The 17,231-nt window shown below is 41.7% G+C and overlaps 1 protein-coding gene across 3 annotated transcripts in view; it reads left to right on the top strand.

Annotated features, from left to right (window-relative positions):
* The window catches only part of RPAP1 (RNA polymerase II associated protein 1), a 251,935-nt gene that overhangs the window by 184,408 nt on the left and 50,296 nt on the right, over positions 1-17,231 (top strand). For all 3 annotated transcript variants that reach the window (XM_069208759.1, XM_069208760.1, XM_069208758.1), the window contains exon 18: positions 13,532-13,641. In XM_069208759.1, coding sequence (XP_069064860.1) covers positions 13,532-13,641 — 110 coding nt within the window. The remainder of the gene's footprint in view (positions 1-13,531; positions 13,642-17,231) is intronic.

The raw sequence follows: 17,231 nt of genomic DNA, 5'->3' as shown, positions 1-17,231 counted from the left end.
CTACTTACTACACTTACAAAAATCTAAGTTAGCTTTTTCATCCATTAAAATACATCTCACAGCAATTTCTGCCTATCTGCAAATTACACATTCAACTTCACTATTTAGAATCCCAGTCATAAAGGCATTTATGGAGGGTCTAAAAAGGATCATTCCACCAAGAACACCACCAGTTCCTTCGTGGAACCTCAATATTGTATTAACGCGAGTCATGAGTCCACCATTCGAACCCATGCACTCTTGTGAAATGCAATACTTAACTTGGAAAGTAGCCTTCCTAATAGCTATCACATCTCTCAGACGAGTAAGTGAAATACAAGCCTTTACCATACAAGAACCCTTTATACAAATACACAAGCATAAAGTGGTTCTACACACAAATCCAAAATTTTTGCCAAGTTATATCACTGTTCCACTTAAACCAAACTTTGGAACTCCCAGTGTTTTTTCCACAACCAGACTCTGTAGCTGAAAGAGCATTACATACATTAGACATAAAAAGAGCTCTAATGTACTACATTGATAGAACCAAACAGTTTCGCAAAACAAAACAATTGTTTGTAGCTTTCCAAAAATCTCATGCAGGAAATCCAATATCCAAACAAGGCATTGCCAGATGGATAGTTAAATGTATTCAAACCTGTTATGTTAAAGCTAAGAGGAAACTGCCTATTACACCAAAGACACACTCCACTAGGAAGAAAGGCGCCACAATGGCCTTTCTAGGAAATATACCAATGACAGAAATCTGTAAGGCAGCCCCATGGTCTACGCCTCATACATTCACTAAACATTACTGCGTGGATGTGTTAACAACACAACAAGCCACAGTAGGACAAGCAGTACTAAGAACATTATTTCAAACAACTTCAACTCCTACAGGCTAAACCACCGCTTTTGGGGAGATAACTGCTTACTAGTCTATGCACAGCATGTGTATCTGCAGCTACACATGCCATTGAACGGAAAATGTCACTTACCCAGTGTACATCTGTTCGTGGCATGAGACGCTGCAGAATCACATGCGCCTTCCCACCTCCCGGGAGCCTGTAGCCGTTATAAGTTGATGACAATTAAACTTGTGCATTTGTAAATTTGTAAATATCACACTTTTAGTCACATTATGTACATACATACTTACTCCATTGCATGGGCACTATTACTATATACACAACTCCTACCTCACCCTCTGCGGGGAAAACAATCTAAGATGGAGTCGACGCCCATGTGCAATAGAGCCGAAATGGGAGGAGTCCCTCGATCTCGTGACTCGAAAAGACTTCTTCTAAGAAAAACAACTTGTAACACTCCGAGCCCAACACTAGATGGCGGGATATGCACAGCATTTGAATCTGCAGCGTCTCATGCCACGAACAGATGTACACTGGGTAAGTGACATTTTCCATATATATATATATATATATATATATATATATATATATATATATATGTTCGATGGCATGTGTAGCTGCAGATACACATGCTGTGCACATCCCGCCATCTGGTGTTGGGCTCGGAGTGTTACAAGTTGTTTTTCTTCGAAGAAGTCTTTTTGAGTCACGAGACCGAGGGACTCCTCCCATTTCGACTCCATTGCGCATGGGCGTCGACTCCATCTTAGATTGTTTTTTTTCCGCCATCGGGTTCGGACGTGTTCCTTTTCGCTCCGTGTTTCGGGTCAGAAAGTTAGTTAGAATTCGGAAAAATCGTCGGTATTGTTTGCGTTCGGTATCGGGGTAGTTACAACAGATCGACACCGAATTAAGAAGAGCTCCGGTGGCCCTTCGGGGTTTTCTTCCATCCCCGTCGGGGCCTGGTCGGCCCGGCCACGTGTCTCTTCAAGGCTGATGGAACGGACCCCATTCCGCTTCTGTCCAGACTGCCATAACAAGTATCCATATACAGATCAACATCTGGTCTGTAACTTGTGTTTGTCACCAGAACACAAGGAGGATACTTGTGAGGCCTGTCGAGCGTTTCGGTCCAGGAAGACACTCAGGGACCGAAGAGCAAGAAGACTGCAAATGGCGTCGGCGCCGACAGGACAAGAGCGTTTCGAGGAGGAGGAAGAAACATTCTCCACCCAGGAGTCGGACTCTGAGGAGATCGATCCCGAGGAAACGCCGAAAACCGTGAGTAAGACGTCGAAAACAAGAACTCACGAGAAAAGCGCTAAAGCCCAGGGGACGCCACCGCCAACAGGCCATGGCTTAACCCGAAAAGTAGGTGACCGTTCATCGGCACCGAAAAAGGGCAAGCTGGTGTCGAAGTCATCCGACTCCGGTCGAGATACCGGCACACAGCAATCTCGGGCCCGAGATAGTGGCTCAGAGAAGATTCGCCACCGAGACAGCGGCACCGAAACGGGTCGGCACCGAGAGAGCACGACGCCGAAAGTAAAAAAAGTTTTGTCGGAGCCGAAACAAGCAGCCGAAAAGGTTTTGGTACCGAAATATCCGGACTCGGAACCGAAAACAAGTTCCTACACTGAGGAACAAGGACTGTCCACACAAATGAAGACACATAGATTTGGACAGGAATTACAGGCAATAGAGCCAGATCACACACAAAGACGGCTCTTTATTCAAAAAGATACAGGGAAGATCAGCACTCTTCCTCCAGTCAAAATTAAACGCAAGCTTGCCTTCCAAGACAAAGACAAACAGCCACACGCAAAGGTGGCTAAACAAGTAACACCACCACCATCCCCACATCACTCTCCGCAACCATCACCGGTAGCCACTCCACCAATGATGCAATCCCCAACTCATACAGGAATGAGTCAAGATGACCCTGACGCATGGGACCTTTATGACGCACCAGTGTCAGATAATAGTCAAGAATGCTATCCAGCTAAACCATCGCCACCAGAGGATAGTACTAGCTACGCACAGGTGGTGTCAAGAGCAGCTGCATTTCATAATGTCAGCCTTCATTCAGAGCCCTATTGAAGACGACTTTCTTTTTAATACACTGTCGTCCACACACAGCCAATATCAGAGTCTTCCTATGCTACCCGGAATGCTAAAACACTCCAAACAAGTGTTTGAGGAGCCTGTTAAAGGGAGAGCCATTACTCCAAGAGTAGATAAAAAATATAAACCGCCACCAACAGACCCAGTGTACATTACACAACAGCTAACACCAGACTCTGTTGTAGTGGGAGCAGCGTGCAAAAGAGCCAACTCTCATACTTCAGGAGATGCACCACCTCCAGATAAAGAAAGTCGAAAATTCGATGCTGCAGGCAAAAGTGTGGCGGCACAGGCAGCAAACCAGTGGCGTATTGCAAATTCGCAAGCTTTGCTAGCCAGATATGATAGGGCCCATTGGGATGAGATGCAACACCTTATTGAACATTTACCCAAGGAGTTCCAAAAAAGAGCGCAGCAAGTAGTAGAAGAAGGACAGGGTATCTCAAATAATCAGATACGGTCAGCAATGGATGCTGCAGACACAGCTGCTAGAACTGTCAACACAGCTGTAACAATAAGGAGACATGCATGGGCGTACATCAGGATTTAAACCAGAGATACAGCAAGCTGTGCTGAATATGCCATTCAACGGACAGCAGTTGTTTGGGCCGGAGGTGGACACTGCGATCGGAAAACTTAAAAAAGACACTGACACAGCCAAAGCCATGGGCGCACTCTACTCCCCACAGAGCAGAGGCACATTTCGAAAGACACAATTTCGAGGGGGGTTTCGAGGGCAAACCACAAAAGCCACAACCTCACAAACAAAGCCCACTTACCAGAGCCAGTATCAGCGGGGAGGTTTTCGGGTACAATATAGAGGGGGACAATTTCAAAGGAACAGAGGAAAGTTCCAAAGTCCCAAAACTCCTCCAAACAAGCAGTGACTTCAAGGTCACAAATCCCCAACACATAACACCTGTGGGGGGGGAGACTAACCAAGTTTTACAAACATTGGGAGGAAATAACAACAGACACTTGGGTCTTAGCAATTATCCAGCATGGTTATTGCATAGAATTTATCAGATTCCCTCCAAACAGCCCACCGAAAACACACAATATGTCAAAACAACATATAGATCTTCTAGGACTAGAAGTTCAGGCATTGCTACAAAAAGAAGCAATAGAGTTAGTACCAAAACAACAAATAAGCACAGGAGTTTACTCCCTGTACTTTCTAATACCCAAAAAAGACAAGAGTCTGAGACCTATACTAGATCTCAGAACATTAAATACCTACATCAAATCAGATCACTTTCACATGGTTACATTACAAGACGTAATCCCACTGCTCAAACAACAAGACTACATGACAACACTAGACCTAAAGGATGCATATTTCCATATACCTATACATCCTTCACACAGAAAGTACCTAAGGTTTGTATTCCAAGGGATACATTACCAATTCAAAGTGTTGCCATTCGGAATAACAACTGCACCAAGAGTTTTTACAAAATGCCTAGCAGTAGTAGCTGCACATATCAGAAGGCAGCAAATACATGTGTTCCCGTACCTAGACGATTGGTTAATCAAAACCAACACGCAAACTAGGTTTCTCAATCAATTACACAAAGTCACACCTTCTGCCGTGTCAAACACAGCAATACTTAGGAGCAACAATCAACACAGCAAAAGGGATTGCCACTCCAAGTCCACAAAGAGTTCACACATTTCACAATGTGATACAGACCATGTATCCAAATCAAAAGATACAGGTCAAACTGGTGATGAAACTACTAGGCATGATGTCTTCATGCATAGCCATTGTCCCAAACGCAAGGTTGCACATGCGGCCCTTACAACAGTGCCTAGCATCACAATGGTCACAAGCACAGGGTCAGCTTCTAGATCTGGTGTTGATAGACCGCCAAACATACATCTCGCTTCAATGGTGGAACAGTATAAATTTAAACCAAGGGCGGCCTTTCCAAGACCCAGTGCCAGAATACGTGATAACAACAGATGCTTCCATGATAGGGTGGGGAGCACACCTCAAGCAACACAGCATCCAAGGACAATGGGACATACAGCAAAAACAGTTTCACATAAATCACTTAGAACTGTTAGCGGTATTTCTAGCGCTCAAAGCATTTCAACCCCTAATAAGACACAAACACATTCTTGTCAAAACAGACAACATCACAGCAATGTATTACCTAAACAAACAGGGAGGCACACACTCAACACAGTTGTGTCTCCTAACACAGAAAATATGGCATTGGGCGATTCACAACCACATTCGCCTAACAGCACAATTTATTCCAGGAATTCAGAACCAGTTAGCAGACAATCTCTCTCGGGATCACCAACAGATCCACAAACGGGAGATTCACCCCCAAATACTAAACACTTACTTCCAAATGTGGGGAATACCACAAATAGATCTATTTGCAACAAAAGAAAACTCAAAATGCCAAAACTTTGCATCCAGGTACCCACAACATCAGTCTCAGGGCAATGCACTATGGATGAACTGGTCAGGGATATTTGCGTACGCTTTTCCCCCTCTCCCACTTCTTCCATATCTAGTAAACAAGTTGAGTCAAAACAAACTCAAACTCATACTAATAGCACCAACATGGGCAAGGCAACCTTGGTACACAACACTACTAGACCTTTCAGTAGTACCTCATGTCAAACTGCCAAACAGGCCAGATCTGTTAACACAACACAAACAACAGATCAGACATCCAAATCCAGCATCGTTGAATCTAGCAATTTGGCTCCTGAAATCCTAGAATTCGGGCACTTAGACCTCACACAGGAATGTATGGAGGTCATAAAACAAGCTAGAAAACCTACCACTAGACACTGCTATGCAAATAAGTGGAAAAGATTTGTTTATTACTGCCATAATAATCAAATTCAACCTTTACACGCATCTGCAAAAGAAATAGTAGGATACTTACTACATTTGCAAAAATCTAACCTAGCTTTCTCTTCCAATATAATACGTCTTACGGCAATTTCTGCTTACCTACAAATTACGCACTCAATTTCATTGTTTGGGATACCAGTCATAAAGGCGTTTATGGAAGGCCTAAAGAGAATTATACCACCAAGAACACCACCAGTTCCTTCATTGAACCTCAACATTGTCCTAACACGACTCATGGGTCCACCTTTTGAGCCCATGCACTCTTGTGAAATGCAATACTTAACGTGGAAAGTTGCATTTTTAATTGCCATCACATCTCTAAGAAGAGTGAGTAAAATTCAAGCATTTACCATTCAAGAACCATTTATTCAAATACACAAAAATAAAGTTGTTCTACGGACCAATCTTAAATTTTTACCAAAAGTAATCTCACCGTTCCACTTAAATCAAACGGTAGAATTACCAATGTTCTTCCCACAGCCAGATTCTGTAGCTGAAAGAGCACTACATACATTAGACATCGAAAGAGCACTAATGTACTACATTGACAGAACAAAACTAATTCGAAAGACAAAACAACTATTTATCTCCTTTCAAAAACCTCATACAGGAAATCCAATTTCAAAACAAGGCATTGCTAGATGGATAGTTAAGTGCATTCAAACCTGCTATCTTAAAGCTAAAAGAGAACTGCCTATTACACCAAAGGCACACTCAACCAGAAAGAAAGGTGCTACCATGGCCTTTCTAGGAAATATTCCAATGAACGAAATATGTAAGGCAGCAACATGGTCTACGCCTCATACATTTACCAAGCACTACTGTGTAGATGTGCTAACTGCACAACAAGCAACAGTAGGTCAAGCTGTATTAAGAACATTATTTCAAACTACTTCAACTCCTACAGGCTGAACCACCGCTTTTGGGGAGATAACTGCTTACTAGTCTATGCACAGCATGTGTATCTGCAGCTACACATGCCATCGAACTGAAAATGTCACTTACCCAGTGTACATCTGTTTGTGGCATTAGTCGCTGCAGATTCACATGCGCCCACCCGCCTCCCTGGGAGCCTGTAGCCGTTTAGAAGTAGATCTTAAACATTTGTACATTTGTAAATATATTACTTAAAACTTTATTATGTACATACGCATTCACTCCATTGCATGGGCACTATTACTAGCATACACAACTCCTACCTCACCCTCTGTGGGCAAAACAATCTAAGATGGAGTCGACGCCCATGCGCAATGGAGTCGAAATGGGAGGAGTCCCTCGGTCTCGTGACTCAAAAAGACTTCTTCGAAGAAAAACAACTTGTAACACTCCGAGCCCAACACCAGATGGCGGGATGTGCACAGCATGTGAATCTGCAGCGACTAATGCCACGAACAGATGTACACTGGGTAAGTGACATTTTCCATATATATATAAAATATAATTGTGACATAAAATAGAGTAGTGGCCAAAGTAAGTAAAAGAGTTGAGATACGGGGATCTTGCTGGGTTGAAAGATTAAGTGGTGGGAGGGAAAACATTGAGGACTACGAGGAGAAGTCTAAGAATGGAAAGAGTATTTTGTTTTGACGTTGATAAATTTCCTCTTGCCACCCTCTCCGGTGGTGGGAAGGTTTTGTGTTTCAGGTGTGAAGGAAGCCCTAGCACTTTGTGGGTGATGCATTCAGTTTTAAATTGAGGTTTATCTCTTTTTTTCGTGAGACCAGTTAGACTTCTGCTTGTTTGTGACCTTGAGGGGAGCAGTTTTGGCGCTGGGTACACCCAGTGGAAGAGCATTGCTTCCGTCAAGGTGGAAGAACAAATTATTGAACTGCTGTCCTGAAATCTTTTGGGGGAAAGGGTTGTTTAGAGGTCTTGACAGAGATGTGGAATTTTTAAATTAATCTACTGGTCCAAAAGACGAAATGTGCGTCTGCATGTCCGGTAAAAAGGTCCCCTTGTCCCACCTAGTCCTTACCTCTATTATATTGGCTGTCAGAGAAAATTAATCGATTTTTATTTGGAAAACCTGACCAGCTATAGCAATGCTTTGCAAAAATGCTTTAAGCTAAATGTGATTTTATTTCTGAGAAAAGTGATATCCTTATTCACCCACAACGTACTGGAAGACAGTAGGAAATGCTCTTGAATAACTGGCTTCTGGTACGGCTATTTAGACATCAATGTCCACAACGAAAGATTAATCCCTTTTGCCTTTCCATCCATTTTGAAGTGAAGACGAAAAAGATGAGAAATTCAGGGCAATTGTAGAGGGCAGTTGTAGAGGTGCTGTCTGTCGTTGGATACCTGCAGTATTGCTCAAATAGTGGAGGATACATGCTGGTATCAAGATGTTGCACATTATTCAATGCTCAGCTTATCATCCTGACAGAGACACTGCTTAAATTTCACACCAATAGCGCTACCCAGATATTTCAAAGTACTCTGCCAGCCTTAGTTTCCTATGATCGTCATGTAGTGCTTTATTTTCATGTTTGCTCTTGTTCAAAAATACACTGTCATGTAAAATTCACATGTACTGAAATCAATACATTGTCCAAAATGATGCAGAGAGTGGTTTCCAGCAGTGTAATAAAGGGTACACATGCTTGCATTAACATCAGTTAGTTGGGGCATATAAATATTTGGCAAGGCAATGTGTCTTTGAACAGGACCAAATATGAAACTAATACTACAAGATGATCATTCTGGAAGTGTGTTAACGGAAGCACATGTGAATTGGGCATGGGAACAACTGATTCCAAACATTTATTTTTCTTCACCCAAGTCATCCGATACCTGAAAGAAGCAGTCATCGGATTTTTTAAATTTATTTATCTCCCCGTGCCTGCCACCATGCCTGCAACACCTAGAGCAGCAGGACCAGAAGTGTTTTTTTAAAAGAAGAAGGTGTACTGGGAGCATTGAAAACAATTTGATCTACAGTTCACCAACTTCACTTACCTGATGGATGGTCTTCATAAAACAGATTGCTTTGATTTTGAATCCGCGAGTGGGCCTTTTGTGTCTACACTGATATTGTTTCCTACACTGACTTTAGTTTTCCCTTTCACCAGTAGTCTGTCCAACTGTATTTAGAAATGGTGTTCATTCTGATGTCTTCCTAGCTTGAATCTCAAAGTTCTCTATTCCTTCTTCCTCCTTAACTGGTTCTTCTGTTATTGTGTAATCAACTGCACAAAAGCATAACCCACTGCACAGGCACACATCTTGGCACAGACAAACACATTTTCCTGCTCAGTTATAGGGGCCAACCCTGCATAAAGCCCCAGCACAGATACACACCCCCCTCCTAAGACACACCCACAATAGTTCCTGGATAGATACATAGCCCGTCCTGCACAGATACACACAATGCACATTCACTCTGCACACACACCCTGCATACACACAAACACTCCATGCATAGACACACATACACCTGCCTTCATAAACGCACAAAAATCCAACCCTTGTAGACCAAAGGGAGAATCCCAGCAAAGAGATACACCCACCGCACTCTGCAAAGTCACAATGTGTTTTACACACATACAACATTCACATTCAATGACTCTCCTCCCTCCCATATATCATGAAACTAGATAAAGCTGCCTCACAGATACCTCTACACATCTCTTTTTCAAGGTGATTTCTGTTGTGGGGGACACCTCACCATGTCCACTGAAGGCATTACAGTCTGCCATTGCAAGTTCCTGAAGAGAATTAACTCAGAAGCTGTCAGAGATCGTTCGGATTGAGAAATAGCAAGATTTACTGTCGGGCTGGACCTCCCAAGGTGTAACAATGGCAACGTCATTTGTGTACCATACAGAGCCCAAAATCCACTGACTGTCTGACTCTGAAAGGTCTGTATAACATGTTCCTAACCTGGGAATAACTAGAGGAGTGGCAGAATCCTGCCAAGAAATCAAGAGATTACCAAAAGGGCACTAAATAAGCCACACATTTGCCAATCCAAGGGGGGGCCCTTCTGTAAACATATGATAAGGACGCTGCCATCCTAAGGAGCTTGCAGAAAGAGAATAGTTCATACAGAGTTGTGGCAGGAATGTCCATGAAGAGAGGCCGGGAACCATGATAGACTTTCAGGATAACTACTGACTATGCAAATGAAGCACAATGAGATTACTTGCATGTATGTTTATTTTATGTGATTATCATGAAAATCGCTATGAAGTTGACCCTTCTAAAAGTATTTTGGACAGCCCCGCTAGCTGAGCTGTTCAAAGAATCGTGTTCTTTATAATAGCAATGTTTTACAAATTGTCATACCTGCCTAGCTCAGAGTAGTTGGAGACGATTGACCAAACTGGAGGCTTTGATCTTTGGCCTGCATTTCCACCTCTGAAATTATTCTGTATTTCCTTTAATCTGGTTGATATTTATCAGTCACTGCTGTCTTGCCATGGAGTGGAGCCTAAAGTAGAAAGCACAGCACTGATAGCTTTGGGAGACAGACAAGAGTGAAGGAACAAAAATAATTTTAGGCTCAGCTGTAAGCAGGACTGGTGCCTAGCTTTCTTGTAACACAAGATCAGCTATGTTTCAATATAGTTTGAGCACATACTAACCTGGAGACCAACACACTATCAATTTTCAATGTCTATGTATGTAATCAAATGCCCTGCTCGAAACAAAAGCCATAGCTAATTGAGATAGCCAAAGGCAGAACTTTTCACGTTTGTGAATATTATGTGACGCTGGTGTGAGGGGTTGTCCACATCACTCTCCAGAGGGTTGAGCTTAGCCAATGTTTGATCTTTGTTAGGTAAAAATGTTAAGCCTTACGGTGCCCAGCACCTCCTTTCTGCACAGCCTCTTTTTCATAGAAAGATTGACAAATGGCAGCTTAGATCATTTTAAACAGTTGCATAATCAGGAGAGAGCAGCTAAAGTGGCAACATTTTAAGGTGATGGGTTGACGCGTACTTACAGTATATTTCTACTCTGCTGTCTGAACAGAGTAGTAACTTGATCCAAACTCAGCTTTATTACAGGCCTCTGCTTCCTTCTGGTTTATGGCCCTCCGTTTTGCGCATTGATATTATCTCCTTGCTAAAGAAGACCAAAATGTGCTTGCAAAAGAATTTCAGTGATAAAATTTTCTAGCTTCCAGTGGTTCCCCCCCATTCACCTCATAAACACACTTGGGCTAATCAGGCACTTCAGTAGTATAAGAAATCGTAGACAGCCAAGACCTGGTTCATTAATATTCCACAGTGGAAGAAAATAAAGGGAGGGTAGGTGCCTAAGGGGATTAATTAAAGGACTATTGAGTTGGGCTAATAGAACAGGTAATAAAGGCTTGTTTGTGGGCAACTGTCTCTTGACATGAAGAAACAGCATGACAGGTGTAAAAACATAAGCATCCTGATTGCTGGAGTGCACTAAAGTTCCACAGCTCGGTCTGTTTTCTGTGATTTAATATGTAATTGTCCTTCAGGCAAAAATAGACACTAAATCTTCTTGCCCTTGGCATTAATCAACTTGTCCTGAGCATCAGGCGATATAAATTTCCCACCTTTACTTGAGTTTCTTTAAATGATGCAGCTGATATAATAACATTTTCACCAGATTGTTGATGTGCTTGATCAGGTTGTGGTTAGAATTGATTGTAAATGCAAGAGATGTGGCAAGTGGGACTACTGGGGTTGCAATGCCTTGCTGGAGAATGAATCTGAACAGATGTTGGCAGCTAGGGAACCTGTTACTGAACCTCCTGTAATATCCACTCAATACAAATTGCTGATTGCCCACCTATGTAGGCCTCTGTAGGCCAGCTGCCAATGGACTAACATTAGATCAGAGTTTTTCTGTTACGACTAAAGTTCTGTTAGATTGAATGGTCTTTGGATGGTTGCTGCCCTATCAGGAAATTTTAGAACTTTATGTGGCCGATGATGCCTTTCTCACTGGAAAATGCCCTGACGAAGCCCTTGACAGGACAAAACACTTTGGCTGCGCTAGTGTGCGCATTGAAAAATAGGCTGCACTTGAACATGCATTGATAAAGAACAAGAATAAAGGATACAAAGGACAGCCTAGTCTGCTTTGTTTTGATTTTGATTGATCTTCTCTTTGTATAATGTTTGTGCGTTACCTACCTCTCTTTTGGAAAGAAAATTGTTGGAGAGTGATGTTTCGTGTTTTTAAACTGGAGGTTAGAATTGTTGGAATATAAAAAGTATTATGCCAGTTTTTTGTTCTGGTTAATTTTTAGGAGGAAGGCTCACATCCAGTTTACTAAATTCTTTAGAATTATCTTTAAGAATATAATGTTTGAAGGACTGGAGAATTAGAGATTCATCTGAGTGACATCCACTTACTTTAGTATGGAGATGTTCATATCATGTACCATTATGCTTAGAGTTACCTTTGGAGTCTGCCATATTTTGCTGGATAGGAATACATTTACACAAACTGTGTTTTTGTTGAGAGGAATGATTGAAACCAAACTTGCACTTTGTCCTCAATATCCCTTATCCGCTCCTTCCAGCTTGTGGTCTTACTTCCTCTTCACAGTGCCTCACCTATTCATAGTTACAAAAACTAAAACCATTATGTGTTAAAATGCAATATTTATGTAATTTTAATAAGCATTTCTTGCACACTACCCTCACCAGAAGGGAAGTGGTACAATGCAAATAAAACAGTGTTGAATAACATTTTAACAACAAGAAAATTCACTATAGCCAATAGTGGTAACAGTGGTATCCAGACAGGAAATATGAATATGCATGTAGAAGGGGTGGGGGAATAGAGGGTCACAATTTGAATAGGGCTATAAACCACACATAGCACAGAGGACAGGGCAGTGCTGAAGACTAAGAAGGGCTTATCGTTAGTACAACAGTGGAAAACTAAGCTAATAATGGCTCTATAATTTCTTCACGATTATGATACAAAAATACTTGGTACGTTGGGAGATAGCCTTGCCTCTCTTAGAGTCCTAATGTTTGACGATTAAGATTTTCTGTGCTGACAATTCAGGTCATAAAAAAACTCGAACTTTGTCATTTGAAAAACTACCAAATTGCTATCAGAAATTGTCCTTACAACCCCTACTTTCATGTTTTAAAAAATTTAATTGAACTGGGATCTTGAGTGAAATAATACTCTTTGCAGGACACTACGTGCAATCTTCGAAATGTTAGCTCTGTATTTCTGTGCCTGCCTCTGGCAGGTTTATACTTTCTACTCTGCACTTATAAATTGTCATCTAAAAAGTCCTTGTTTCATTGACTTTAGCAAAGAAGCAGTTTCTTAGAAGTTAAATGCACTTACATTCCTTTCTTTCAGCCTTCCATGACTTTTTATTATAACTGGATGAAAAAAAGTTAGCTTTCATAAGAAGATCGCTGTATTAAAGCCTTGCATTTATGTAAAATAGACAATTTCGTATTGTGCACACCAAGTAGTGTTTAAGAGGTCACACATAAAACTAATGTTTTGTATTTATAGTATGAAAAAGTTTCTATCTTACTACCAAAATCCATATGCAAGTGAATATAATGAAATTGGTATTAGCATCCTCAATAAAGACTTAGATCAAATAGAAGAGTGTGCAATCACTGTCTCCGTTTGTGTCTGTTATTTGGTGATGTTTTTCACTATTTTGGGTCTTACAGACACTCTTCTTTTTGTTCACCTTCTTCAGCCATTTTTGAATCCCATAGAATATGTTGAAGATGCTGAGAGATTGGCATCGGAAGTGCTACTGCCTCTTCTGCGTCAGCCACCGATCCTGATCATGTGGGAACTCCTAAAGTAAGACTATAGTAAAATTATTAAGTGATATATTTTATTTCATATTGATGTGCTATTGATATGTTCTATATGAGGGATCTTTTAAATGCTAGTAACATGTACCCCATTAGAACATATAGGGCCTGATTACAACTTTGGAGGAGGTGTTAATCTGTCCCAAAAGTGACGGTAAAGTGACGGATATACCACCAGCCGTATTACGAGTCCATTATATCCTATGGAACTCGTAATACGGCTGGTGGTATATCTGTCACATTTGCGATGGATTAACACCTCCTCCAAAGTTGTAATCAGGCCCATAATGTTGACACAGATTATTGAAAGACCTTTCAGTGATGCATAATATACTCTCCTAGCATTTGTACCAGTGTGAAAATAGAAATCAGTTGGAGAATTGTGATTATGGATGCAAATCATGGGCATCTATATGCCATACTCTGACCAGTGCACCTTTTTAGATGTTTTAATGTATGTTTTCAGCAAATACCCCTAGATTTAATGTTGCTTTGAATGGGGATCTAATGTATAATGAGGAAAGATGACAAGTGTTTTGAGGATATAGAGTGCATAACAATCTACTCTGAGCACTGGAAGATGGCTGATTGAGGTATAAATACAAATCTTGGTTAGCATTGACAGCAAAGAATTAAGGTGTGCATGTGTGTATTTTACAATAAAAAGTGTACAGACTATAAAGGGCGGGGATCAGCAAAGTTTAGCATACATCTACCTTGTCAAGCTAGCAAATTTTCAAAAGTGAACAGATAATGCATTGCAGATAGATACGAACAACGAGCCTGGAGAATGTGAGATGTTACAATATGTTTTACAGAGAGATGCTCAACTTTTGGATGTTATTTATACCTATCAAAAACCTTACAAGGTCTATTAGTGAGAGGTTAGTTTGTCAAGATCAGTTACCAAATACAAATGTGAAGACACTGATTTCAGCTTCCAAGCCTTTATCGAGGATCCCATGTACCGTCCAGTGTATCCCCTCGGTACCCGAATACCAAACAGTAGTGGCATCCCCCACTAGGGGGCATAGCTGTTTTTCCTAACTGCAATCCATTGTGCAGTTTTTTTTCTTCAGGAACACAATTTTGCAGCGTGATTATTTATACACTGACTTCCTGTGGGCAATTCAACAATATATAGATTGTGCTCGGGAGACATCTTGTTTTTGCTAAATAAAAAAATTTAATTTATCATAAGTACATCTTCAGTGACCAAGTTGATAAAGCACAGTCTTCACCAAATTGCGAAATGAGAAGTGGGACTGAGAGCAGGGGTGTTGGAGCATTGGGGGTAGTGGGTAACAAAAAGAGAGCATGCACGTAGGTTGAGGGCTTAGTTAAAGAGTGCTAAGTACATAGAATAAAATAGTACCCTCAAGAATGCCATGGAAGGATACAGCTTCTCTAATTAGAATGCTGTGAGCCTGAAATGCTTGTGGGACAAACACAAGAATAGGGAGGAAAGCTGTTAAATCAAGAGATGACAACTGAGGTGGACCACAAAGTTTTCCAATCATGGGACTGACCCAGAGCACCCTTAAGTATGTTTAAGTATGAGAAAAAATAGGTTTGCCAATGTGTATATTTTTTACTTACTTAAAAATCATGGGAACACCAGTTCTAATACCTCAGTGCATCATTTTCTGCTAAAGAGATAAGAAAAGAGAAGCATTAGTTAACATGCAGAACAGCAGCTGGATATGTTTTTGTTGTTGTTTTTCTTTGTGAAAGCTACCCAGGGTGAGCAGACCCAGATCCTTTGATTCCTAATACAAGGATGTTGAAGAGGATTTCTGGGATCTTTCATGGAAGATTGTACAAAGACGATCATGAAGTAACAGGAAGTTGATCAAGCACCAACTTCAGTGGCAATGTCATGTTCTCTTAAGATGATTAAAACACTTAGAAGACTAGTCATTGTACAATATAATACATTCCAGTACAGTACAGTTGGACTTTAAAGCATATGAAACTCTATGTAGCAGGCCTGACAATTCTACATTGGCCTTGGGTCAAAGTTGATCCATGAAAGGGAGTTCAAACAATGACCAATGAATGCTCGATTTGAAAACTTTTCAGGCAGTCAGGCAGTGCACTTCTGCTGAAGACAATAGAACTGTTAGTGGCTTTTCACGTTACAGCTACCAGCTTGGTTGTGATGACATAGGTGGGAAACACTATTGCAATGTGGTACTTCATACAATAAGAGGGCCAATGGTAACTCCAAGCTTGCAGAGCATGTCCTGAGTGAAAACAACACCCATGCACATATTGCAGGTTGTGCCAATTTATGCATAGCTGCCTGATATTTCAAACATTGATAGATGCAGTATTTCACAAGTGAAAAGCATCACTGTGACAAAAGAAATAAACATTGAGGTTATGTATCGGAGCATTTAAACACACTCATTCCAAGAGGAATGCACTGTCAAAACACTTTGCCTATCCTTTTTTACTACAAGTGCTTTGGTCTTTAATTGGTAACAATCTGATTGTATTAACATTTAGGAGATAAGCATACTTCTTTTCTCCTATGATCTGATAGAGACTTCTAGCCACAGATACTTACTTTAGAATTATCCCTAGATGTCAGATTGGATCTGGAAAATGTTTCCTGAACAGTACTCCTGCACGCCAGTAGATGTAGTAATTCAGCTTTTTGTGGTGTTGTCCGTGCCAGAAGTGACGCGCGGTGCCCATATAGACGTCACACCAGTATACTGATGTCAGTTCTTTTTCTTTTCACACTAGTCAACGCAGGTCCAGAGAACTACCCCCAACCATTTTATGACTGACCTTTTTTCAACTTATGTCAGTGTTTTTTTTTTTTTTTAGATTTAGCTCCTGGATGTCCACAAGGAAGGATGGCTTCAAGCCCTGATGCGCTTGTCACCGGAAAATGTTAGTGATAGACACACACCTTGTCTGCCTCTGGTATCTTGAGCACGACCACAACGCCAAGACCTGCGTCAAATGTTGTGCCATGCACCCCATGGCCTTGAAGGAGCGCTTCCTCAAGCTCCTTGCTGATCAATGTGTAACACCACAACGGTCTCGATCCCAGTTGAGAGGAAGGTCCCGGAATCGGTTGCGGCCCTAACGATCTCTGTCACAGTTGAATTTGTCCTCCGGTAAGACCCACTAGAAAAAGAAGAGTAAGAATTCGAAGAGGTCTTTGACTTTGCCATATCCGTTGAAGTCTTCTGACAAGACTAGTCACTCGAGGTTTAGCCTGCACCTTAACCGCCTCCGTGAGTTTCCGGGAGCTGGAGCAACTCCCACCCCACTCCAAGAATTTTATGAGGCTGTGCACCTCATATTTAGGTGGTCTGTCCCTGTGGAGCGCTTTTGGGGCCCGTGGCTTGCTATTCCGCCCCGGGCACCAGTCAGGCCCCTTGATGGATCCAGACTGGTTCCCGTCATACCACCTCCACCTTCCCCGATGCCAGCACCCTCCTTCGGAGTCATCCCCATTCTCAACCCACACTCCGAAAGTGTGCCAGAGGGGCGTTGACCAATGCCGACTCTGGCGCCGACTGGAACCATACCCTCCAAACTGGAGCCAGAGCCCTA

Source organism: Pleurodeles waltl, chromosome 9 (assembly GCF_031143425.1).
Source record: "Pleurodeles waltl isolate 20211129_DDA chromosome 9, aPleWal1.hap1.20221129, whole genome shotgun sequence".
Taxonomy (NCBI): domain Eukaryota; kingdom Metazoa; phylum Chordata; class Amphibia; order Caudata; family Salamandridae; genus Pleurodeles; species Pleurodeles waltl.
Note: the sequence above shows the minus strand (reverse complement) of the source record. Positions and strands in the feature narration are given on the sequence as shown.